At 39.6% G+C, this 26,996-nt stretch overlaps 1 protein-coding gene and 1 long non-coding RNA gene across 14 annotated transcripts in view; one reads left to right on the top strand and one right to left on the bottom strand.

Annotated features, from left to right (window-relative positions):
* Window positions 1-23,225, bottom strand: part of ENAH (ENAH actin regulator) — a 149,314-nt gene extending 126,089 nt beyond the window's left edge. For 3 of the 12 annotated variants that reach the window (XM_059941741.1, XM_059941749.1, XM_059941757.1), the window contains exon 1: window positions 22,513-22,592. In XM_059941741.1, coding sequence (XP_059797724.1) covers window positions 22,513-22,559 — 47 coding nt within the window. In that variant the 5' untranslated portion in view covers window positions 22,560-22,592. Of the gene's footprint in view, window positions 1-22,512; window positions 22,603-22,880 lie in introns of those variants that run through there. The other 9 variants (XM_059941670.1, XM_059941691.1, XM_059941708.1 and 6 more) reach the window with 7 other exon arrangements.
* A 97-nt stretch (window positions 23,226-23,322) lies between these two features.
* LOC132376167 (uncharacterized) lies at window positions 23,323-26,736 on the top strand. Of its 2 annotated transcripts, XR_009506237.1 has the most exons (4): window positions 23,323-23,525; window positions 24,059-24,225; window positions 24,862-24,938; window positions 26,600-26,736. It is a non-coding gene; the product is annotated as an uncharacterized LOC132376167 (long non-coding RNA). The 2 variants fall into 2 exon arrangements; XR_009506235.1 differs by having other exon boundaries at window positions 23,323-24,225.
* The last annotated feature ends 260 nt before the right edge of the window (window positions 26,737-26,996 follow it).

Raw genomic sequence — 26,996 nt, 5'->3', positions numbered from 1 at the left:
GTAACTCAAGCTGTATCCAAGAAGCACCCCCTGGACAAGGTGGCCACTGATCCTGATCTCAGATGCCTCTGCTGCCAGCAGAGCCCCCTGAAGGGCGAAGGAGAGAGCCAAACCTATTCCTGCCCTGGCTCTCAAGGGAAATGTCATCTGAAACACACACCACTTTGTCCCATACCATACAACATATGAAAATAATTAAGGGATTGAAAAGCAGAAAAAAGCAGTCACTTCACACATCCAAAAGCATACAGCGTTAAATGAAACCTTATCTGGGCAGTGACTGCATCAAAACAGAACTTAAAAAGCAGTTGAAGGAGCAGAAACTGGTAGCCAGGCCTTACTTGTCTCGAATCCAATCCCACCACAATTATAATTCTAGGTGTAATTTAGGATAAAGGCCCAGCCGAGCTGTAAGTCAATTCTTAAAGGTCAGCATCAAAACATTCTCTGCTGCTGCTGGTTGTGGTGAAATGGACACTCCATATATTTGCAGGCTGGCATGAAAACTGGCACAACACTTTTGGAAAGCATTTGGCAATATGATTCAAGAGCTTTTAAAACTGTTTCTATTTATTCAGAGATCTAATACTATTTCTGGAAATCTATCTTAAGGAATTAGTCTGTAATTAGGAGGAAAGAAAAAACCCTCTGGGTTCATGAAAACATTATTCATTATACAAAATCACTTTAAACCATACAAACAGCCATTTAAAAGGAAATAGGTAGGGCTTCCCTGGTGGTGCAGTGGTTAAGAATCCTCCTGCCAACGCAGGGGACACAGGTTCCAGCTCTGGTCCGGGAAGATCCCACATGCTGCAGAGCAACTAAGCCCGTGCGCCACAACTACTGAGCCTGTGCTCTAGAGCCCGCAAGCCACAACTACTGAGCTCACCTGCCACAACTACTGAAGCCTGCAGGCCTAGAGCCTGTGCTCCGCAACAAGAGAAGCCACTGCAATGAGAAGCCCTTGCACCGCAACAAAGAGTAGCCCTTGCGTGCCACAACTAGAGAAAGCCTGAGTGCAGCCAAAAATAAAATAAATAAATTAAAAACAAAAAAGAAAATAGGTAAATTACAGTGAAATATGCAACTAATAAAATTCTGAGTTTTTAAAAAGCATAGAGAATGCAAAACATATCAAGTGAACAAATTAAAAAATGCATAATCAAACATATATAGAAATGCACAAAAATAAAAGGAGGAAAAATTTTTTAAAAGATGTTGCAACTGTGAAGAGAAATGAAAAGAAAACTGATTATAGAGTAAATCTGTTAGAGCAGGATGAGACCATATAAATCAGGGAAGATCAAGGTCAAGGGTTCTCAAGGCAGAAGATCTACTGGAACGGGGGAGGTGGGTAGTGCGGGGGTCAGAGGGGAAAGGTAAGTTCTTCAGTTAAAGAATGAAAACAGACATAGAGCACCAAGCAGAAAGCAGCGCGGAGTTTAAAAAATTCCATCCCTTTGCATCAACCAGAAGTTCAAATGACACCTTGCACTGCTTTTCTCCCTTTTCACTCTTGCCCATTGCTCTTTACTCTGCCAATACATAATTAACTCCAGATTATCCATGGAAAAAAAAGAGCATGAATTTAGAAAATACTAAGAAGTAGATGATCCAACACCAACTGGCTTTAGGTTTTAAATGGCATCACATTAGAATTCTTTAATAACAATGTACCTTCCTTTATGTTAGTATTAAACTATCAGAAAATAATCTGCATACTCCATACACTCTACTGGAAGGAACAGCATGGCAAATGGTCCAGAAACAAGCTGAAAAAGGGAATTAAATCTTTTCTATATGATTAACCAAAACATACATAATTTTATATGCAATTAACCATAATACAATATAAACTACATCCTTTTTAAATATTTAGGAAAAAAGCCTAAAATATGGCCCGTAACGCTGTTAAAGTATGTTAACTTTACTTGAATAAACTACAAAAAGTAATTTAAAAAAAAAAAAATCATTGCTCCTCCTACCACTAAACAGAAATGAAAGTAATTCCAAAAGAGGACAACACAGCATAGTGGCTGAGAGCACAGAAGAGCTAGACGGCTGGGGTCTGAATTCCAGCTCCACTCATGGCTAGTGTGTGCTCTTTTCTGTGCCTCAGTCTTCTCCTCTGGAACATAAAGAAAATACTTACTTTATAGGGTTGTTATAAAGATTAAATGAGTTAATTTATCTAAAGCATTTAGAAGAGGGCCTGGAGTAAGTTACTAAATGGATGCAAAAGGCTATTGTTCAGTTCCAGAGATGGAGACATGATGGTTTGTACAACTATGTGAATGTACCTAATGCCATGAAACTGTACACTTAAAAATGATTAATATAGTGAATTTTATGTTTTGTATACTTTACCCCTTTTTTTAGGAAAAGGCTATTATCAATTACCCATTTGCTATTAAAACATTTTAATTTCCCCTGGAAGAAAATCAACTATCAGATTCTACAGGAGATTCAATACAAGTTTAGGATTCCTATAAAAATACTTTATCAATTAAGGGATGCTGATACCAACTTCTGGGTACATACTTTTCAAAAATAAATTATAAAATAATATGTTGTGCTATGGTAAAGCTCTGATGTTCAAATTATTTAACTTGAATTTTCAAGCAAAAATTTACCCATTGGAAGTAGCAGTATCATCCCTCTTACAGTACCAGAACAAAAATACTGCTCTAACCTGAAACTACTCGGAAACAGATCTATAAAACCCTTTATTTGAACACAAGCATTTTAGTGTATCTACTACACAAGAACAGAAAGACTTCACAGACCTTAAACGTACCCAATTACAAAAAGCAACAAAAATCTTTAAATGCCTGTTTTAAAATAAAACCTTGCAAAATAGCCCGAAACCACTTCTCTCAGATTACAAAATGAGCATGTGGTGAAAAGGGACAGAGAATACCAATTTACTATACCTTATGCTGACTGACAACGTTTGTTGCATAGCAACAAGATTCTGCAGTCTGAAAACAGCACAGAACTCCTTTTCTTGGCTTGCCAAGCCACAGTTAACCCCATCGAGGCTGAGAAAACATGCAAAAACAAATTTGCAGAGACTACTGCCAACATCAGAAGTCTAATGATATAAATTCTAAAACTATAGAATCAAATTCCAGCCTATTTACAACTTGAATGTATTGGTATGCCTTCACTCTCAATGTTTCTTTCTCTATGTGCTAGAATAAAACTGCTACTTAAATTTGGATATCTCTTTTAAAACCATCATCTGTAAGAGCTGTTTTTTTAAAATCCTATGTAATATCATACCACATACCTTTTGTTTCATAATTTAAAAGAAGTAATTTGATCCTTACAGTTTATTTTCAAAAAATCCTAATTTATAAGAGCCAGGGCTATAATTTCCTAACAATTTAAATTTTCTCCTACTTCAAATTTATTTGAACTATTTTTACGGATTTGCCTATATAGATAACTAGTAACTTTTTTTTTTTTTTTTTTTACAGAAGTCTTCATCTAAAGAACAAAAATTTAAAGTTTGCAGTTATCCTTGCAGTATCTTTAATACTTGCATTGTTTCGGGATATCCCCTTCTTCTGAGAAAGTTAAATGGCTGCCAAGCCCCACCTAAGAAACAGATCAAATACAGATAAAATCAATTTACAACAGTGGTTCTCAGCCTTTTTGAAGATGAGAAGGCCCTTTAAATTCATAAATTCTACTTTTAATACAGGTTGACTGAGAAAATGCGATTTAAAAGTACTCAGAATTTACTATCTTTTAAATTAATCTGTATCTTGTTATAAAAGCACCTACATACTTGAAATATATCATATATGAAGGCAGGCATCTTTGGGTTACAAAGCTTGGTGCACACAGGGGTTCAAGTTATCTCCCTAAAATAATCCCACAGCTGCCCCCAGAGCCCACAAATTAGAAGTCATTAATCCACCAGAAAAGTTCAAACCATTTTGAAGACAGAGGGTAAAATGCATACAGGTTTGGAAGTGACACAACGCTGGGTTCAGGGACAGGTTCCACCACTTATTAGCCATGTACTCTCAGCCAAGGGCATTCATGCGGGTGATACCTACCCTAGGGAGTAGCTGTAAGGACTAGAAGAAAAAGTGCATAGAAATACGAAGCATATTAGTTTCACTCCTTTCCTGTTATTCAAAGCCTTACTGGATTTTATATATAATCCAGTCCAATCTGCTGCATTTCCCATCACTTCCTTCCTATACAATCTCCAAGATGAAAGTTGAGACACTATTGGATGTGATCTTAAGGATGGAAAGTGAAATTTGAGAAGCAGCACTGAAAGAACAGTTAGAGGCCAAAGTATTAACAGCAAGGTCTTTGGATTTATGCAGGACTTTGATTTGAATCTCAGGTGTCATTTAGGCCATGTGACTTTAGCCAAGTCACTTAAGTACTGGTTTCCGCTAATGTAGAACTGCAATGCTGACACCAATCTCATTTATCCTATCCATTAAATGAAATGATTCACATGAAGCATTTAGCAAGTTGCCTGGCTTGTCTTTAAATGCACAACAAATAATAGCTAACACTTATCAAATATCTACTTATTTTGCATAAGTAGAGGATACTAAAAGTTGTCATATGTAATTGGCTAGCCCATGCAGTTTGTACACAGTGTGAGCAAAGGTTAGCCGAAGGTTATCCTCAGAGATACTACAAGCTACAGCCAGGGACTCATGCTCTGTGCCAGGCACGTGATGGGTCTTCAGGTACTGGCAAGCCTCTGGATCAGTGAGGAAAATTTATCAGGTCTTTGAGACACAAAAGTTAATCATGAAAATATCTTTAAAAACAATGAGTTAAGTTTACTTTAAACACCTGTATTGAACTAACAATGAGGTATAACAGTTTCTTTGAAAGTATTCCTTTTTTCCCATTTCACCTATGTTAAAATTCAAAGGCTGATTTTTTTCATCTTCAGGTAGTTTCTAACTTACAAATGTACTTATATCAACTGATTTTCAGAAGAGATTTTCTTTTTTGAAACTCTATAATTTGTGGTTGAGTTAACAGACTAAAGTCTAGGTAACCAAATAGATACAAATCTTCTGTAATAATAAAAGTAAGAAACAGCAGGAGTCACCTTTTTTCATTTAAACACAAAACAGGGACTTCCCTGGTGGTGCAGCAGTTAAGAATCCGCCTGCAAATGCAGGGGACAGGGACACGGGTTCCATCCCTGCTCCAGGAAGGTCCCACATGCTGCGGAGCAACCAAGCCCATGCGCCACAACTACTGAGCCTGCGCTCTAGAGCCCACAAGCCACAACTACTGAGCCCGCGAGCCACAACTACTGAAGGCCGTGCAACTACAGCCGGTGCCCCACAACAAGAGAAGCCACCGCAATGAGAAGCCCACACACTGCAACAAAGAGTAGCCCCCGCTCGCCGCAACTAGAGAAAGCCTGCATGCAGCAACAAAGACCCAACGCAGCCAAAAATAAATAACTAAATACATTTATTAAAAAAATAAACATAAAACATTTAAGGGAATTCCCTGGCGGTCCAGTGGTTAGGACTCCACACTTTCACTGCTGAGGGCGCGGGTTCAATCCCCGGTCGGGGAACTAAGATCCTTCAAGCTGCGCGGCACAGCCAATAAATAAATAAATAAACTTAACATATTTTTTAAACGTTTAAAAGTTATACAGTAATTCCTGACATTTTAGAATTTAGAGTAGTAATTCTCAACTGGGGTGATTTCTCCCCCATGCAAAATTTCACTAGGAAGAGAAGTTAGCGTTGAGCTATAGGCATCTGGTGGGTAGAGGCAGGGATACTACTAAACACCCTACAATGCACAAGATGGCACCCACAACACAGAATTATCTGGCCTCAAATATCAATAATGCCAAGGTTTAGAAATCCTGATTTAGATGTAGACATTCATATTATAGGAAAAAATACTAAACTCTTTCAAAAGAACTACGAATATCTGGATTTCTCAGCATCATTTGTTGAAAAGGTTATCCTTTCCCCATTGAATGGTCGTTGCAACCTTGTCAAAAAAATCAACTGACCATAAATGTGAGTTTACCTCTGGGCTCTCTATTCTGTTCCATCCGTCTACAGGGCTAATTTATGCCACTACCACACTGTTTTGATCACTACAGCTTTGCAATAAGTTTTGAAATCACGAAATATGAGTCCTCCAACTCTGTTCTTTTTCAAGACTGTTTTGGCTATTCCAGGTCCCTTGAAATTCCATATGAACTTTAGGATGGGTTTTTCTATTTCTGCAAAAATACGCCATTGGGATTTTGACAGAGACTGTACAGAATCTGTAGATCACTTTGGGTAGTACTATCACCTTAACAATATTAAGTCTTTCAATCCATGAACACAGAAGGTCTTCATTTACTGAGGTCTTCATTAATTTCTTTCAGCAATATTTTATAATTTTCAGTATACAAGTCTTTCACCTCATTGGTTAAATTTGCTCCTACGTATTTTATTCTTTTAGCTACTACAGTAAATGAAATTGCTTTCTTAATTTCCTTTTCAGATTGCTCATTGTTGGTGTACAGAAACTGATTTTTGCACGTTGATCTTGTACCCTGCAATTTTACTGAATACATTCATTAGTTCTAGTAGCTTTACTGTGGATATTTTGCACGTACTTGTATTTAATGTATGCATGTCTCCCTCTGTATCTGTCATCTGGGGCAGTTAGCTCAACTGATTAAAGTGAGAGGTGAATGAGACCAAAGTTGTGGTCCATACCCAAATGGGAAATTCAGGCTAGAGTTGATGTGTTGAAGTACTAACCCCCAGTACCTCAGAATGTGATCTTACTTAGAAACAGGATCATGGCAGACGTAATTAATTACGATGCGATCACACTGGAGTAGGCTGGGCCCTTAATCCAGTATGACTAGTCTCCTTAAAAGAGGAAAAACGTCATGTGAAGACAGAGACACACAGGGAAAAGACAGACCTATGACCACAGAAGCAGAGATTAGAGTGGTGCATCTGTAAGCCAAGAAATGCTGAGGATTGCCAGCACACACCAGAAGCTAGAAGAGGCAAGGAAGGAATTCTGACTCAAGACTGTAACATAAAAATTCTGAGTTTCCAGCCTACTGGCCTGCCCTACAAATTTCAGATTCAAGGTGCAACATCAACTCCTGTCTGAGTTTCCAGTGTGCCAGCCTGCGTAACAAATTTCAGATTAATCAGCCCCCACAATCATGTAAGTCAGTTTCTTTAAATGAATGAATGAATAAATATTGGTTCTTTTCTCTAGAGAATCTTGATTGATACAGAAATTATGAAAACATTTAGGAAAATGGGGGAAGGGAAAGAGTAGATCTGGAGGTCACAAAAAATAAACTGCCTACTTCATCATTGTATCTACGATCTGTATAAAAACCTTACTGAATTAGTTTCTAATTTTAGTACTTTTTACATACTCAGAACTACAACAGTTAATCTTTTGAAGGGAAACAGGCTTGCTGACTGGATGATAGAATTCTTATTTGTATAAGATTTCCAGGTAGGAAAAAAAAAATATATATATATACACATACATATACACACACACACACATATTTGATGTGTTGGTCCTTATGCTTTCAAGTAAATATTAAATTTTTAATCCAAATATCATTACCACCACTTATCCATACCTTTACATAGCTTTATTAAAGGAGTATAAAAACATACTGTGTTTAATATTAAGTTGTGCGAAGTACTACCTAATACCTTTGAAAATCAGATGATTTATCCAGAGAATTAAAATGAGAAGGCCTAAAACACTCAATAATCATGAGTTTAGTTTTTCTATTTCTTTTTTAAAAGTTACTGGAAGTCCCTGATTGTACCCAGCATGCTACAAAGTGCTTAGGGAAATGTGCCATGAGTAAAGGGAGCTCACACTTGATTTTTTGAGGGAAAATTTTAGGTCTGAAGTACCAAATGAGCTGAACAGTCAACAGATGATCTGAGTTCAATAAGAGAGACTTAGCCTGGAGTAATCACTAAAGACATAAACTAGCAGAGGAAACTGAAGCAAGAGTGAGTCTGAGTGAGCACAGAGAAGGCAGCTTTCCAGAAGACAGAAGTAATGAGACCAAAATTCCACCAGAACCTTTGGGGAACAAGCAGCAGACCACTGTGAAATGAATTCATGTGGGGTGTATGGACAGGCATGGCTGGAATGTTTTGCAGAGGACCCTGAATGCCAGGTGGAGACATCTGTGTGCTACAGAGTGCAGGTGAATGTTTTTTTAGGAGGAAGTTTGGGAAGAATAGCTGACGAAGTAGGAACCAAGCATATGAAAGGAAGGTAGAGTGAGAGACTTGAGGTGGCCACTGCAGGAGAAAGGGGGCTGGTTCCTAGTGATACAAATAACGGTTCCACAGTTCAGGGGGTCTGCTTTTTAAAGATTCATTTTAACAAAGTTTAAAACATTTTAAAACATAGGTTCTAAGAATTTAACTAGCTCCTTTGCTTTTAGAGTGCCTAAAATAAGAAAAGAAGTTTTTCACATTAAAAGTTAAAGAAAACGGCAGAAGAACATTCAGGAGCTTGAACTTCATTTTTTAAAAAAAGTTATGGTGCAACACAAAGAAAACAATAGCTAGAATACACTAAATCCATAAATCCTCTAAATGCATTATGGCAAACCACAAAGCAAGGCAATGCATTATTTTTTTTTTAACATCTTTATTGGAGTATAATTGCTTTATAATGGTGTGTTAGTTTCTGCTTTATAACAAAGTGAATCAGTTATACATATACATATGTTCCCATATCTCTTCCCTCTTGCATCTCCCTCCCTCCCACCCTCCCTATCCCACCCCAAGGCAATGCATTATCAATTCCATTTGGCAGAAACAGAAATTGAGATTGGGCACAGCCAAGATCTCACAGCCAGTAAAGTACAGAAAAGCTTTGAAGCCAATGATGATTCTATTAGACCTATCTCCTCCCAAAATGAAACCACCTTGAAAAACTTCCATATCCAGAGGAATATAAAAAGATGATGGAGGAATTTCCCTTAAAGTAGATGCTTTGAAAAAAAATAATAGATGGGTATTAACAAAATACTAAAGCAATACAAAATAACACTGGCAACCTGCTGTAATTAAAAGGCATACACGCTAGAGAAAATTTTAAAATATTATTTGCACATGACATTATTTAAAAAGGAATCAAACAAAAATATATGAAAGTCTCTACCCTCACAATACCATGTACCAAACTGATTAATGCCTCCTCCCCCACTAAACTGTAAGCATAAGGGAATGGGTATGTCCATGCACATTTTTACTTTTTTATAACTGGGTTTTTTTCTTTTCCTTTTTTTTTTTTTGGCCGCGCTGCGCTGCCTACTGGATCCTAGTTTCCCGACCAAGGATCAAACCCAGGCCCACAGCAGTGAAAGTGCAGAGTCCCAACCACTAGACCGCCAGGGAATTCCCTGTAAGTGGTTTTTGAGGATTCATCTTACTGGGCCATTTTACTAACTTTGGAATCACAGAGCAAGAGGAACCATGTGGGACGTAGGCCATGATAATGAAGAGTTTGGTATTGATTCTAAGAGCAATGGGAAGCCACTGAAGTGTTTTAGAGATAAGACTGAGCTGATAAAATCTGAATTTCAGAAAGATCTGACTGCTGCATAGATCACAGACTGGATGGGGTAATACACCAATGCAATAAATTAGAAAATCCAGCAACACATATGTAAAAATGTAACATAGGCCAAAATAGGTTCAGGGGTCTTAATATGATTCATTGCCAGATTCCCACAACTTGCCAGGTCGCCCAGGGAAGCGAAGTCATCCTAACACACACACACCAGAAAAACTAATGAACTAACAACTTATAAAATTCATCCCTGTCAAACATCCCTCCTACGGTAACAGGAGCCTGTCAGTCCACTTCACCTTTGCCCTGTCAGTCTCTCAAAGATGGCAGGTATTTCAATGACAAAGCAATACAATGAGTATCATGTACAGAGTAGAAGTGCAAACCTTCCAAAAGATGCAGGGCTTTACAAAGTCACTAAAAATGATGAGAACTGTTTCCAACTATTGGCAAAGCCACTGGCAGAAATGAAAATTGGAGAGGGACAATGCCTGGGAAGGAACGTAAGGGCACTTAATGGGGTGAAAAGTACTCGATATGTTCTGTATCCTGACCTGGTTGGTAGCTACACAGATGTGTATATGTAGTAAATATCCATCAACCTGTAGATATACTTATGATTAATACATTTAGCTGTATGTAAATTATACCTTAAGAGGGGGAAAAAGGAACAAAAGAAGAGATGGTCCTCCTTCCTGTAAGAATTGCTAGTTCTGAATGTGAAGCCTAGAACTCCCATGGCCTGCTTGCTACCCGTGTGAAGATGAAATGGATACTCAAGATGGCAAAATGTACCTGGATTCTCAGAGACATCCATGAGCCACTGAGGGTAGTGGGCCTGGAGCCCACTCTTTCTCGGGACTTCCAATTATATGAGATAGTAAATGTTCTTAACATTTAAGTACTTTAAGTCTGCTGCTTGCCCCTGAAAGCATTTGAACAGATACCATGAGCAAATAATTGGAGAAAGCTAATGAAGATGAGATAATAGGAGGGCAAAAGAAAATAATATGAAAATATAAGTGGGCTTTGATAATGAAGCCTTTAAATATTTTGGCAAAAATGGATTTCTTTAGGATCATACTAGAAAAGTCCATCATAACACGAAGTATATAGTTTCATGCGATCTTGCAATTTTTAAAGAAAAATTATGCGAAACAAGCAAACAACACTTGATTCATTCTTCTTCCATTTTAAGAATTTAACACATCGTAGCAACTATAACATGAATGTTTCCATAATTTTGTTTCATTTTTCAAGATTAAACCCAAGTAAAGTCTTTTCTCCCCACCCCTGCTATCTCTGAAATGTTACTCCTATTCTAGGTCAATTCATTCTACATGGCCTTGTTCTTGTACCAATTATTTTCAGAAAATAAAGAACCCTTATATGATGAAATCACAAAGAAAAAGTAAATTATTCACTCATACATCAACACTTAGAAATTTCAAACACAGACCTCAGTTCATGTTTGAATGAGAGACCCGAGCATACTGGTTAAAAGCATGGGCTCTGGAATCAGACTGCCTGGGATGGAATCCCAGTTTGCTGTTTACCAGTGGGTGACCCTGGGCAAGTTACTTAACCCTCTGCGACTCAGCTTTCTCATCTATAAAAGGGGAATAACAACTGTTCCTACCTTATAAGTTATAGGAGGAATATTAAATGGTTAATATGGGAAGTATTGATATTTCAGGCAGTAAGTACTCAGTAACCATTAGCTATTACATTTCAAAATCTAAGAAAACTGAGGAATATAAATGCCAACATTGGAATTGAGTTATTGGAGAAGGAAAAACTTTTTTAAAATCACAAGCTTTATGTTTAAATACAAGCATACATATTAAATAAAATTAAGAAAAAAATGAGAACAGATATACTTAGAGTAAAAATAAGCTGAAAGTTTAATTTCTAAATATGTAAGAACTTTTTAAAGGTACCATATCAAACCTACTAAACTAGAAACTAAAGTGTTGATGTACTTTACTAAAGATGAAATAAAAAATCTGAATATATGGAGGAGAAAAAAGAATGAAAAACTCAGTATTATAAAGGGGTCAATTCTCTCCCCTACCCCTATTAATCCATTAGTTTTACACAATTCTAATCAAAACTCCAACAGGTTTCGGGGTGCAATTTTTCTTTTTTATTTCATTTTCGTTTTAATTGATGAAATGATTCCAAAACTAATCTAAAAGAATGTATTAAGTAGAATAGCAAATAAAGTTTTGAAAAACAAGAAAATGAACAGTAACTTTCCTTCCTAGAAATTAAAATATACTACAGACTCAGAGTAATTAAGATAGTGAGGTAGTAACACAGAATTAGACAAATAATTAATGAGTCCAAAAACAGAACCAAGTATTTATGGGAATTCAGTATACAATGAGTGTGGCATTTCAAACCAATGGGAAAAGACAGATTATTCAACAAATGATGCTGACAAAGGACTAAATATTTGATATTTCGTCAAATACTAACCTCCCATCTTACACCAAAACAAATTTCAGATGGCTTAAATTTAAACATAAATGAAACCATAAACCAAAAAGTAATAGAAAAAAAGGTAGGTAAATACTAATATAATTTTAGGTTGGGGAAGGCATGACACCAAAGGCAGAAACTATAAAGGTAAAGACTAACAGATCTGACATGAAATTTTAATGCTTCTTTACCAAAACAAAATTAAAAGACAAGTGATAAATTTCTTTATAAGATACATCTGGTTGATTTTACATCACAGCACCCAACAGTCACACCTCTTGATTCACCCTTGTGTCGTCTCCTCCCACCCTGACTCTGAGCTTGACCATGTAACTGGCTTTGGCCAAGAAGACTAAGGGAACAGGATGCAGGCAGAAGTTTGATAAAAGTTTGCACACTGGGGCATGATCTAATGGAAGGCTGCTATTACTAAGTGAGAGACAAACAGACAAACCACATGAACCCAGTCAGGGAATGAAAAGATGAGTGAATCCAGGTGAGACCAGCAGAACTGCCCAGCCAACTCACACATGTTTTACTAGGTTTTGAGGTGGTCTGTAATACCACATTAGATAACTGGTATAATATCAATATATCTACACCATAAAGGGTTACTTATTGAAGATGGTATAAATCATTACAGGAACAACTAAACATCCCATTGGGAAAATAGGCAAAGGATATAGACAATTCACACAGAAACAGAGATGTCCAGTAAACACATGAAGAAATGTCCAACTCTAGTATCAAAGAAACACAAATTAAAACAATGAGATAACACCTTTTGCCTATCAGAGTGGCAAAGATTAAAAAGGCTGATAATGGCTTGAGTTGGTCACAATGTGGCACTCTCACTCTCATCCATGTTGTTAATTTGGTAATGTGTGTCAAAAACTGATAAAATTCCCTCTGGTCTGGTAATTTCATTTATTATTCACTCAAATACTTACTGCATACTCAGACGTCTATGCTGGGAACTAGAATATAGTCAGATCAGGCAGGACCTACTAATAATTTTGCTTTTATTATTAATTTGGGTTTTATCCTAAGAGCACTAAGATGGCATTGAAGGCTTTAGCAAGCAAAGAACAATATCGGATTTCCACTTTAAGATCATTTTAACTGATGTATAGAGAATGGGGGACAAGAACGCAAGTGAGGAGACACTAATTGTTCCAGTGAGCGTTAACAGTGGCCTGGATTTGAGCAGTGTCAGTGAGATGGAGAGAAGCAAAGGGAGGGCGACGTGATGGGACCTGCCGACAGAAAAAAGTAAAAGAAAGGGGAAAAATAAATACTACTCCTCAATTTTAATTCTAGAAACATATGCTAAAATATAAGTATCTGTGCAGATATAAAATATGATACACAGGTGTACAAAGATATGTACCCAAAGATGTTCATGGCAGTGTTTTTTATAATAACAAAAATAATGAAAAAAAATCTAAAAGTCTATCCCTAAGAAATTAAGGTCACTCCAAGCATAGGGAGAACACTGTGCAGTCACTTAAAATTATTTAGATTTCTATTTAGTGACAAGATGTGGAAAGGGGCCAGTTACAAAATACACAACATAATTTCACTTCTAAACAGTATGATCTCACTTTTATTTAAAACATACTCATACACACACAAGCACATTTATGGCTGCCTATGTGCATTACAGAAAGTCTAGAAAGCTATATACCAAAATATCAAAATTCTAGATGCTTTGGACTTGTTATTAAAATCTTTATACTTTCCATACCATCTAAAATCTATGCAAAACCTGTACTGCTTTATAGTGAAAGAAAAAAAGTAATTTTATTATAAAAAACTGACCAGACGTTTATTTCGATAATAGTAAATTGGTTCATTTTCTTAAAATACTGCAAATAAAAGATTAAAGAGACTAAAAAGAGATCAAAATAACTGAAATGAAAACTTATGATTCATAAATCTTAAATTGTTAAAAAATGCACAATTTGCTTGCGATACTAGTCGAATGTGAGATGAGAATTTGGGAGAGGAGAGGAAGGGACATCTCAGAGCAAAGCAGACACTCAAATATAACCAATTTTATCATTACAAAACCTGCACAGAAAGATCCCTTCACTGCACTGTTAGACAAGCAATTTGGACTCCCTTGAGATTTGACCTAAAGAGCTATTCATTTTATTTCACTTTATGTTCTGAGGTTCTTTATGAATCTTCTTCCCTACCAAGTTGACACATACAATAACAGATACCAAAAAGGATAGGAGATTGAGGACCTCTGAAGGACAGTTAGTCATTTTGACTTCATTATCATCAGATGTACTGGTTGCCAAAACCAGATGTTCTAGAAGGGCAAAAAAATGTCATCAAGGTTGCTTCATTTCCCAAAGACAAAAACTTTCTTTGGTATTTGAGATTATTGTAAACAGACTCCCAAAAAAAAAAAAAAAAAACAAAAAAACACACTACCTGGTTTGAACAGTTTTCTGAAGGTTCTGATGGATTTGCTTCACTGATATAATCAGTGACCTTAGTCATCCTTGCTTATAACAGGGCTACCAGAGAGATGGCTGCTACCTGAGCACAAAGATATGACCCCAAAATATGTTCAGGCCTCTCAAAGGCACCACTAATTAATGTTTCCACTTCAGCACTCCTACCTGCCTGGTCCCCTAAAGAGAAAAGCCCAATGGTTCTACCTTCAGTATCTCTTCTTTAGAAAACATGAAGATGTCAATTTAAAATATCAGTCCAAAGTAACAAAAATGTCAGAAACAATGTAAAGCAAACAAGACCATCTTCTGGTATTATTTACTCTAGTGCATAAGTGAAAATAATAATCCAAGGATGGGGAGTGGAGGTTGAGACATAATTCACATACCATAAAATTCACCATTTTAAAGTATAAAATTCAGCGATTTTTAGTATATTCACAAGGTTATGCAACTATCATCATTGTTTAATTCTAGAACATTTCCCACCACCCCTGAAAGAAACCCCATACACACTGATTTGTAAGATATATGTTTGGTCATTCAGATATATATATATTTGGTCTTCCTCCACAGTTCCAGGTTCACAGCTCCTAAAACCCTTGGAATTTCCTACGTGTAGAGAGCGATAAAGGTGTCTTGGTTATGTGAATGAGGTAACTTTCAGAAGCACTTAAGGATGGGAGCTAGTGCCAGGAGAACCAACCAAGTGATTAGAGGGTTGGAACTTTCAGTCCCAGCCCCTACCCCGCCCCGTCCCCAGGGATGAGGAGAGGGGCTGCAAGTTGAATCAATCACCACTGGCCAATGATTCAGTCAATCATGACTATGTAAAGAAGCCTCCACAAAAAACAAAAGAACAGCCTTTTAGGCTCTCTTTTTTGAAAGCTTCCACACTGGGGAACCAGAACACTTCCACGTGCCACTGTGCCGGCCCCAGGCTCCACGAGGACAGAAACTCCCTTGTTCAGGAACTCGCCCTGTGTAGCAGCTATTCATCTGGCTCCTACTCTTTAATATAAACTTTTCATAATAAATCAGTAATCTAGTGAGTAAACAAGTTTTCCTGAGTTCTGTGAGCTGTTCTAGCCAATTAACTACACCTGAGGAGGGAGCTGTGGGGACCCTCTGATTCACAGCCAGTCGGTCAGAAGTACAGGTGACAACCTGGACTTGCAACTCACCTCTGAAGTGGAGGGTGGGTCTTGTGGGACTGAGCCCTTTACCCTTGGAATCTCATTCTATCTCCAGGCAGACAGTGTCAGAGTTGAGATGAATTCTCAGACACCCTGATGGCATCTGGGAATTGCCTGTTGGTTTCGGGAAGCCCTCAACCTCCCCCTGCCCCTGACACACACACACAAACACACACACACACACACACACACAGAGTAGAATGGGGTCAGGGAACCCTTTTGCACACACTCACTTCCCACTCCTCCTTCACTATCCCAAGACCGTAGCAACTATTAATCTACTTCCTGTCTCTATAGATATGCCCATTATGGACATATCGTATCAATGGAATCATAAAATAAGTGGCTTTTTATGTCTGATTTCGTTCACTTAGCACGTTTCCATCCATGTTCCTTTTGACTATTATGAGTAATGCTGCCATGAACATTTGTGTACAGTTTGCACGAACATATGTTTTTATTTCTCTTGGGTATATACCGACGAGTGGAATTGCTGGGTCATCTAGTAACTCTATGTTTAGCATTTTGAGGAACTACCACACTGATTCTAAAGCAGCTGCACCATTTTACATCGTTTTTCACATTCTTAACATAAACTTAAGAGATGTCAGACTTTCATAGAAGTAGGGGATTTACTCTTCTCAAGCCCATTTTACATGCCAAATGCTATGCCAGGGTTTTATATAATTTCTGACTTAATTTTCCTAACAACTCTGTAATGCAAAAAGCATCTCCATTTTACAGAAGGAATTCATATCTCAAAAACTGTTTGTAACCTACTCAAAAATCACTTAGTTCATAAACGTCAAAATAGAATTTGAACTCAGGTTGACTTCAAAGCCTGTCCTCTTTACCCTCTTCCATGCAACCTCTGCACTGAAATATATGCACACTGACTGCTTTACACCAAAAGGATTCTTTGGAAAAGTACATGTTAACTAAGTTTATTAGAATCATTACAAAACAGAAGCTTCCAGCGTACAGAAATTTCTAGAAAATATAAGAGGTCTCTTGTGTAAATCATTCCCTGTTAGTAAATGATTTCTTCATGTAGAGTTACTTAATAAAACCAATCTATAAATCATCTAAGCATTATACAGATTAGTTTCTTCCATCAAAGTTATATCCACTGACAAAAAAAATCTGGGTATCTTCTACTGTGGGCTGAATTATTTCCTCCAAAAAAATCCATATGTTGAAGCCCTAACCCCCAATGTGACAATATGCAGAGACAGGGCTTTTAGAAGGTAATTAAGGTTAAATGAGTTCACAAGGGTGGGGCCCAAATCCAATAGGATCAGTGACCTTATAAGAAGAGAGAGAGAGCTCTGTCTCTCTCTCACTCTCTGCCATGTGAGAACATAGTAGAAGGTGCCCAAGGAGATGGCAGTCTGCAAGCCAGTAAAGAGAGCCTTACCAGAACCTGGTCATAATGGCACCCTGATCTCAAGATTTCCAGCCTCCAGAACTTTGAGAAAATAAATTTCTGTGGGATTTTGTTACAGCACCCTAAGCTAATACATCTTCCATCATAAATATCACAAACTATCCAATTATTGGTATTTTAAGCACTAGTAAGAATCAAAACAAAGCAGTCATTAAGTAGAGTAGAAATAAGCTAAACCAATAGACATGCATAAGCTTGTTGCTCAAAAATATCTGCAAGTCCCATAATCAAAGAGACTAAAAAACAGAATGATGGCCATTCTGTTAATGCAGAATTTAATGAGAAAGTCAAGGAAACCCGGTATCCTCCAAAAGGGCTTTGGAGTTAGACAAACTTGAGTTTGATTCTTTTTGGCCACTTCTGAGCTTTGTGTTTGAGCGAGAAACATACTCCGTTTGTTTCTGAACACTATTCCTGTGGTCAGGATGCTTGTTTTTGTTTGTTTGTTTCAATTAAATAACTTTATTAACATTTACTATATGCCAAATACTATTTTACATCCTGTAATACCCAGTACACCTTCTAGAACACTACAGGTGCTCCAAAAATGGTGCTGGTTATTGTTAGTGCATAGATTCTGGAAAAGGACACCCCAAAGTTAAGCATTTACATGAGCACCCACTATTTGCCTAATATTTTGCTGGTACCGTGAATATAAAAACGCTGTCCTATCCTCAAGGAGCTTACAATGAAGAGGAACAGATAGATCCAGATCATTATAAAACAATGTAATAAATGCAATGGCCAAAAAACATGCAAAGTACACAGTAACACAAAGGGGGAGCTGGGAGGTAGATAAATCAAGGACTACTTCCCAGAAGGTCTGACAAGGAATTCCCTTTCTGATTTCTATTCCAGAAAACTTCGTAAGAAAACTTCATAAGCCCTTATTAGGGGAATCATTCACTGAGGTACAGCCTCAGCTCAGATTCTCCCTTTTAACTTTTACTTCCACTCAGTTCCATCTGTCAGTTTCAAAGAAGGGGGAGAGGGGCACAGGAAGAGTTTAAGTATCCTTTTCCTCCCCAACAACTGCATAAAAATTGAAATCACATTTTTCCAAATCCTTCTTACACTTACGATAAAGACTGGGTGCTTTACAAGTTATACAGTCACCCCAGATTTAAGCTGTGTGTAGGATAAGTAACCAAAACTGTCAGTCCAGTATGTAATTTCTTCTATACCAGCCAAATGGGCCTGCCAGTTATTTTGCGTATTCCAACTGGGCTAAAAAGGTATCCAAAACCTTGACTACTGTAAAAACCGGTAAATTTTCTTCATTAATCCACATTCTTATTCAAGATATGTTCACTTAATACCTACAAGGCAAAACAATGCCTAAATACAATGCACTAACATTCCAAAAAATGCAAATTTGGCTCCTGCCCCTAAAATTAACGTCTGTGAGAGAGTCACACATCCCAAAGCTACAAACATAAAGGAAGATCCGTGGGCATGGAGACTACTATTTGTATCCTTTCATGGGTATCTCACTTGACATCTGACACAACAATCTTTGAAATAATAGAATTATCTCCATTTTTATCTGTTTTCTCCATTAACAAGTCAGCATATAAACCCTGGATCTTCTGAGCTTTGATTGTGCCACACTCTAAAATGTATATTAAATTTAAACGAGGGTAACAAAATCACAATAACTACTTCAAAGACTAAATATACACACAGGACGGAAACTTAAAGATCAGTTTCCTCACCTACAAAATACGAAGGGTGGACTAGATCACAGATGGTTAAATAATGAGCATTCCAGGTAACACTCTATTGCCACTCTCTGGGACCCTCATCCCTATTAAACATTACTAATCATGGCACTTTCTCACCAAACCCAGAAATGCAGCTATGTCCTTATCAACATGGCAGCCACTACCAATTGGGAGTAGATAAGCAAAATATAACTTGCTTGTGGGACTTCCTTGGTGGCGCAGCAGTTAAGAATCCGCCTGCCAACACAGGGGACACAGGTTCGAGCCCTGGTCCGGGAAGATCCCACATGCCGCGGAGCAACTAAGCCCGTACACCGCGACTACTGAGCCTGCACTCTAGAGCCGGCGAGCCACAACTACTGAGCTCGCGCGCCTAGAGCCCGCACTCCGCAACAAGAGAAGCCACTCCAATGAGAAGCACACGCACCGCACCGCAGCTACAGAAAGCCCGCGTGGCAACAAAGACCCAACGCAGCCAAAAATAAATAAATTAATTAATTAATTAAAAAAAAAAAAAAACCTTCTTGCCACACTTGGACTGGATGAGGTGAAGCTAACTACCCAAAAGATTTATATAACTAGTCTAAAACAGAACTAAGCCCTAAAACAAGAGAAGTAATATAATTGTATAATGCTTATAAGTACGCAATACACACTCTCTTCCATTATCATTTGATCCTTAATACCCAGTAAAGAATTATCCCTATTTTTACATATTTTAAAATACAGATCAGTGAAATAATGTGATCAGCTCAAGGTCATCCAGCTAATAAGTGGCTTGGATGAATCCTCACAACTCCACAACACCTTTTTCCATGAGAAAGTCACAGAAGAGTGAGTGGAAGTCTGGACTATTTAATATGGACCTAAGAATGTCAATCCAAAATCTTCTGAACTCTTCTTAGCCACTAGGCTACATGCAACTATTTTAGATCAGACAAGCTCTTCTTTCTATCAAAATAAGATCTTGAGTAACTAACCAACTAAGTAAAAATGTAATCATTTAAAAGGCATACACTATATTAATATTAAATATATACACCTACCTCAATCATAAATCTTATACTTTTGAAACATTACATAAATGAACAATAAGAACAGAACCAAAAAGTTGGATGTTACACTAACAGAAGTACCAGTTTTTTGGGTCTCAACCCTTTCACTGTCTTATGTGAGAAATACACTTTCTCATTTTTTTAATTCTTATCTGTAAGCAAAACATTAACAAGTAATTCTATATACAGCTTTTTACAAGTATAGAATGCCGTTAAGATTGTTTCAGGAATGTAAAGTATTATTCTGTTTCCTTCTATACAGGAATTATTACATTATACCACAATGAGCGTGCTATTCCTGAAATTACAGTCATTTGAAAGATCTTACACCAATGCCTAAACTGCCAACATATTTAGCATATCCTCTCTTCAGAATTCTGACCAAGTTAAATGGAAATTCCTACTCATGCACTCCTATTTCCGGATGGCCTTTAAAACATCAGAACTACTCCTTACTATAAATAAGAGAGATTCGACTTAATAGTATAACATTTATGTCCTACCATACTTGAAAGCATCATTTGGACTAAGTCAAATATGAATATAACCTGAAGAGCCCTTTCTTAAGCACCAAAATATCCCAGAGCTTTTTGCAGCCAGCACAAGAACCTTTTACTTTCACACCACACCGTCCTGCTTTTACAGGTATCTAAGGAAATGTGTATACATGAGTTGTACAAACCACCTACCAAATAATCCAGTGCCTTCCAAAGTGAAAAGCTGATCCTCTTTTCTGCTCTTAAATTATTCACAATTAGTCTACAAAGAATTACTGTACACTACACTACCTGAACAAACTTTTCTGACCTGTGTACCATGTTCCATATTTATGCTACTGGAAAGAATCAGTGTGATTCGTCCCTCTCTACATTTAATAAGCAATAGAGCAGGAAAACAGCTTAAAAATTACAAGTTACTTTTTATAAGAAAAGGAACTTTTAAGTGAAGACATAATTTACTGTTGACAGACTCACAGCTATACATGATAGTGATCAAACTTCACTGAATACTTTTTTTTTTTTTTTTTTTGGTTCACAACCTCTGAGTATGACAACTTTATGATCATTTTATTTTAAAATATCCCACTTTCATTGTTTTACATTTCTCAATGTTGAGAAAATTTTACCCAAAGTTTGGAAAAATCTGATAAATTCTTGTCTGCAAGACCCCTATAAGCATTAAATCTTTAAAGCAGAAATCAACAATATGTTGTATTACAAGATGTTAACATTACGGATGTTTTATTATAGTTCCTGAGTCTTCAAGGACATCAGTAACTTGATTAAAAAAACCACGCTCAAATGCATGACTCGCATTTTTCAAGCCACATTTTATGAAGATTATGTTTTTTGGTTTGTATGCCATAATTACATTTTGAACTGATCCCTTATATTTGAAAATAACTTGCATGTGAAATCACTAAGGAAAAGGGTCACTTAGAAACAGAGCATTAAAAACAATTTTTAAAGCCTTCAAATAAAGGTCTATAACTTGGAATTAAAGAAAAACATAATTCAAATTCACAGTAAGCTGAAGTGAAAACTCAACACAGCTTATACCACAAAAAAAATATATATATATAAACAAAGTGGTAGTGTTCAACCTTGACAGAAAAAAAAAAAAAGTTTAAAATGAAAACTACTTAAATTGAGAAAGAATTCCAATGACATGACATTTTCTTGCCAAAGCGCAGGAATGTGTAGATTCTATCATTCAAATCTCATTGTATTACATTATAAAGGTCTTGGCAACGGTTAGCCATTAATCTTTTAACACAAAGGAGATTCAAATCCAAATGAACTGTAAGACTATCTCTTCCAGAAGACAGAAATGGAGTAATTTACTTTATCCACAACTGTTTAACCTAAAAGGAAGGCCGTAAGGATGATAACGCAGAATGGATCAGCCTTCAGTCTACCAAGTCCCATTTCTCACGAAGTCTTGCACCAATCCGAAAAGAGAAGGTTAGGGACACAAAACAGGCTTAGGAAAGGCTGAAAAAAATCTCCAATGAATGACACACCACATCATGGTTTATTCTCTTACACAATTGGAGAAACAAAAACGAAAAATATCACACCATATGTTTCATCGTATCAATTAAAAAAATATTTTACGACCGTACCTTCAATTCTTTGGGGCTGAAAAAATAATTTAGCTTCTGTTTTATTGATTACAGAGGAAAAGGAAAAAGCAGCTGCTGCAATGCAACACAGGCTGCTACAGAGAAAGGAGAGAAAACGGTTTTCCAAACAAATCCCTCTCCCGCCCCCGTTTACACACCCCAAACAACTTACTTATCCCAGTCTTTCACTGTGTCCCCCCAAATATAAACCTAATAAATTATTTCCCTTCCCCCACCATCGTGAAATTTCACCTTTCAGAGCTTTCACCTATCGCTACCAGAGCACTTTATTCCCCGCAGAAATTTCAGATCTTTCAAACTTTTCTCCCTTTTTTAATTAAACACGAGAGTTTTGTTATAAAAGTGCACGAAATTTTTACATACAGACGGAAAAATACCTGTTTCCCAGCAACAAGCACGCTTCGATTCTCGAACCCCTCCCCATCTCCCAGGTCTGGCTTGCAAAGGCTGGTGGGGGGAGGGAGCCAGGAGCAAATTAAATTTAGGAAGGGAAATCCTGGGCGAAAGAGGAGCATTTGAGGAAAAACGGGACAACGTCGAAAAGAGGACCCCCCCCATAAAAGGGTTGGGGAGGATTACAAGAAAGAAAGAGAAATGAGAAGGGACAAAGCGGGAGCGGGGAGAAAGAGACCAGAGACCGGGGAGACGCGCCGGGCCGGGAGAGGGAAGGCGGGGTCCGGGGAGAGCGGGGTCGCGGCTCCCGCGGCACAATGGCCCGCCGGCCCCCGCCCCGCGCGCCCCTCACCTCATGGTGTCGGCCGCGCCGAGGCTTCCCCAGCAGCCGGGAGACGCGGGAGGCGCCGAGCCGAGGGGGGTCTCTCCTCCAGGGGCGGGGACGCAGCTCGGGGCCGGGAGACAAGTGTCCAGCTCCTCCTTCGGGCGGCCGCGGGGCTACACCATCTCCTCGCACAAAGCCGAGGCGCCGGCCCGGAGTGGGAGATAAGAGGGCGAAAGAAAAGCTGGGGAGGGGGCGGAGAGGCCGAGGCGCCGAGCGGGTCCCGCGGCCGCCACAGCCCCCCACCTCCTCCTCCTCCTCCTCCTCCCCCGGGAGCTTCCTCGGCCGCCCTCGGAGGGGTGCCCGCCGGGGCCGCGCGCCCGGCCGCCGCTCCACAAGCCCGCGCTCGCCGCGCCCGCCGCCGAGGCCGTGTGCAACCGGCAGCTGCGGCAGCCGCGGGAGGAGAGTCGGGATCGCCTCGAGAAGCCCGGGAGGAGGCGGGGCGCGCGGCGGAGGAACACGCAGGCGCCGCCCTCCTCCCCCCCTTCCCCCGGGGGCGAGGGGGCGGTGAGGGGGGAAGGGAGGCGGGGGGCCGGGCGCCCCCCTGCCGCCGGCCGGACCCCCCGCGGTACTGCGGAGAGCGGGGAGGGGCGGGAGCGGGCTCGGCGACGACGGGTTAGCAAAGGCTCTTTGTTGCTTTCCCACCCCGCCTCCCCAGCCCCCTGGGATCGGGGCTGCTTCCCCCACCCCGCCCGCAGCTGACTAGGGTTCCTCCCCCGGGGTTGTCCTTGGCCGTCGTTCCCCCCCCCCACCCCGGTCGCCTACCGCTCCCCTGAGACTGGGGGGAGCTCCCAGGCCTCCCCCGCGCCGGAGTGCGGAGACTGGGGCGCCGGGACCTCCCGGCGCGGGACCTGCGGCCACCGGCTTGGGAAGCCAGGAGGCGGCAACCGGGATGCGTGACTGGGCACAGGGCCGGGCCGCGGGACTCCGGATCTGCCCGTCCGGGTGCCCTCGTGCGGGGCTTGTCTTCAGCTCGTCCTGTTGCTATCTCAGGATCGGGACCTGCCAGTCGATGGGCATCCCGGCCAGCCCCACGGCCCGCCCCCGCCGCGCGCCGCTCCCGGCGATTCCTCCGGGGTGGGGGGAGGGGTGGCGTATAAATGTAAAATATGGTCATCATTGTTCGCTTCGCTCCTTTTCTTCCCGAGGAATCCCAGTGTGCTGTACCGATTTAACGAGCTGATATGCACACACCAAGTATAGGGATGACTTCATCCCCGAAAGAACGCAGGCAACTCGCGGGGAAACGCAGTCGCCGGGAGACGCGCGCGGCATAGTGTGCAGCAGCGGGAATGGAAGAAGAGAAACGCAGCCGGTGAAACCGCTTTCTATCGTCATTAGCAAAAAGGGAATTCCGGCCGCGGGAGGGGGGGGAGAGGGGGGCGGGGGGCCGGGGAGTGATGTCAAATAATGATAGTTTTAAATTTTTCGTCATTCGTTTGGTCTTGAAATCACCTTGAAAAGGTAAACGTAAAATGCTGGCGAAGAAAACATTTAAAGTCAATGGCATGGGGCGGGGGCAGTCCATCCAGAAAGCCCCATCTAGAAAGCCAGGATTTATAATTGTGGGAGTTTTTAGGTATCGAAAAGCAAATCCAAAAATCAAATGAAAATTTAAACTGGACAAATTGCAGGCCTCTTGTAGTCCCGAGAAGGAGTGTGTATTTTTTAAGATGATTAGGATGGATCTAATCCAAAATGGAAGACCTGCCATGACTCCAGGAATCTATTCAAAAGTTTTGGTGTTTTATTTAAAGATGGAGGCACAATTCAAATTATAGTTTTGATAGTTGAGATCATTTACACTTCCAAAAGAAAAGTGAACAAGTTACAGTCATACTTGGTGAATGCCTGACTTGTCTATAATAGAACTGTGTGGCCCAGTTTTAACTATAAAAAGCTTCCCCATTTCAGACTCAATACCAAGTTATTTTCTTTTTGGAACCTGCAGCCTCAAACCAACAGCCTTATATACTCAGTGACCTGGACCTATGGCACAGGACCAGGGTGGCCTCAAGTAGTCAAAAGGTACAGTACCTCCGCTTAAACATGGTGTACTTGAACACTAATTTCCACCCACATGTCTGATTACAGCTTACCATCACAGAAGAGCATTTTATTCAAGGATCTCCAAGCGCCGGAGAGAAAACAGCCTTGCCAGTCAAATGTCCTTGTTGCCATATTACAAGTAGAGACAGGGAAATAGAGAACCCAAGAACTGGATGAGTTTGTGCAATAGGCACAATTAAAAACCATAGCTACTAACTATGAGGTTCATTGCCTTATCATAAATACTCACTGTCATTTATGTAATTAAAACACATGCACCTCAAATATTCTCCAAATTAGCCAAAGAACATTTGCTGTGGAGGCTTTTTTCTTGGAAAAGTTATAATAAGACTTATCGAACCATCTTGGAAAAGTATTAATAAGACATATTTGACCACAAAGAATTCACACCAATTTGCCTTAGTTCATTCATAGCAATACAGTAAATCCAGCAGAGATTATGTTTCAGGGAAAACTCTTACAAAGGGCCAAAAGGGGTGGAGATGTTGCTGTAGTGACTCAAACTATCTCCTCTTGCCAGAGACAAGAGGCAAGGATAAAAATGCTTTACAGATGACTCCATAACCTACTTCTCATTTGTGAAAGTTAATTCATCCTGCACTAAATAAGTGATATATCACATCATCTTTATCCTTACAGCAAATGTTCTGATGGTATGAGCACCAAATTAAGCAATCCAAGTGGAAAATGCTGTTCTTATTTTGTATGTTTATTAAAAATGTACCAGCCAAGAATTTTGGCCGCCTACAACCATTTCCATCCTTTTGGATGGCAGCCCACCAGCTCACAAGTTGGTCATACCATTGCCTTTGGATTTAGATATTGCAATGGGTGGCCTGACCTCCAAAGATCATTCAGTGGAAGGGCAATTTGTTGGCTGTGACAAAATGTTATTGCTTCTTGTTCATATTTGGTTTAACAATGAAAGAGGGCAAAGGGAAACTTGAGCTAAGAAATCACCAACTAATTCTGGTCACAAAGGAAACTTTGTGGAATGTGTTACCATATAGAATAAAAGAATTTTAGAGATGGAAGGAATCTTAAGTCCAACCCACTCATTTTTCAAAAAAGGAAAGTGAGGCCCAGAGAGGTTAAGTAAATTGCCCACAGTCACACAGTCTCTTTTTGGTAGAACTGGAACTTAAACCCAGGATTTATAATTATGGGTCCATTGCTCCTTCTACCACATCATACTGCCTTCCTATGGCATAAGTAAGTGGGTTAGACAGTAAGAATTAAAGCGGATTCTCTTCTCATAAACCCTGCTCTAAAATTAGCCGAGATTGTGTTGGCTTGGCTGAATGGTGAAAATCACTTGAATTTTTCTCTCACAAGGGCTACCCAGCCTGAAGCCCAATACCTGGCCCTCAGGTAGGCACCCGGATGTTTGGAAGTAAATGAATGGATAAATGAATGAATGAATGAATGAATGACTGCTCTAATCGAAGAGGAAACTCTTCATCAAAAGAAATACAGTCTAGGGACTTCCCTGGTGGCATAGTGGTTAAGAATCCACCTGCCAGTTCAGGGGACACGGGTTCGAGCCCTGGTCCAGGAAGATCCCACATGCCACAGAGCAACTAAGCCCGTGCGCCACAACTACTGAGCCTGTGTTCTAGAGCCTGCGAGCCACAACTACTGAAGCCCGCACGCCCTAGAGCCCACGCTCCGCAACAGGAGAAGCCAACGCGATGAGAAGCCCGAGCACCGCAACCAAGAGTGGGCCCCCGCTCGCCACAACTAGAGAAAGCCCACGTGCAGCAACGAAGACCCAATACAGCCAAAAATAAATAAATAAATTAATTAATTAACTAAAAAAAGAAAATACAGTCTCCTCTTAACACTGAGTATGTGGATCTCAACTTTGGCTCACAGAGCAACACCCCAGCTTAACACCACAATGGGAGGCCTGCTCCAAGCCCTAGGTGTGCACAGCGATCTCAAGTTGTTCTACGCCTCTATTAGCAGTGTGCGTACGATGAAACAAAACATGCTTCTGTTGAAGATGGGTTTGCT

The sequence above is a fragment of the Balaenoptera ricei genome, chromosome 1 (assembly GCF_028023285.1).
Source record: "Balaenoptera ricei isolate mBalRic1 chromosome 1, mBalRic1.hap2, whole genome shotgun sequence".
Classification (NCBI taxonomy): domain Eukaryota; kingdom Metazoa; phylum Chordata; class Mammalia; order Artiodactyla; family Balaenopteridae; genus Balaenoptera; species Balaenoptera ricei.
Note: the sequence above shows the minus strand (reverse complement) of the source record. Positions and strands in the feature narration are given on the sequence as shown.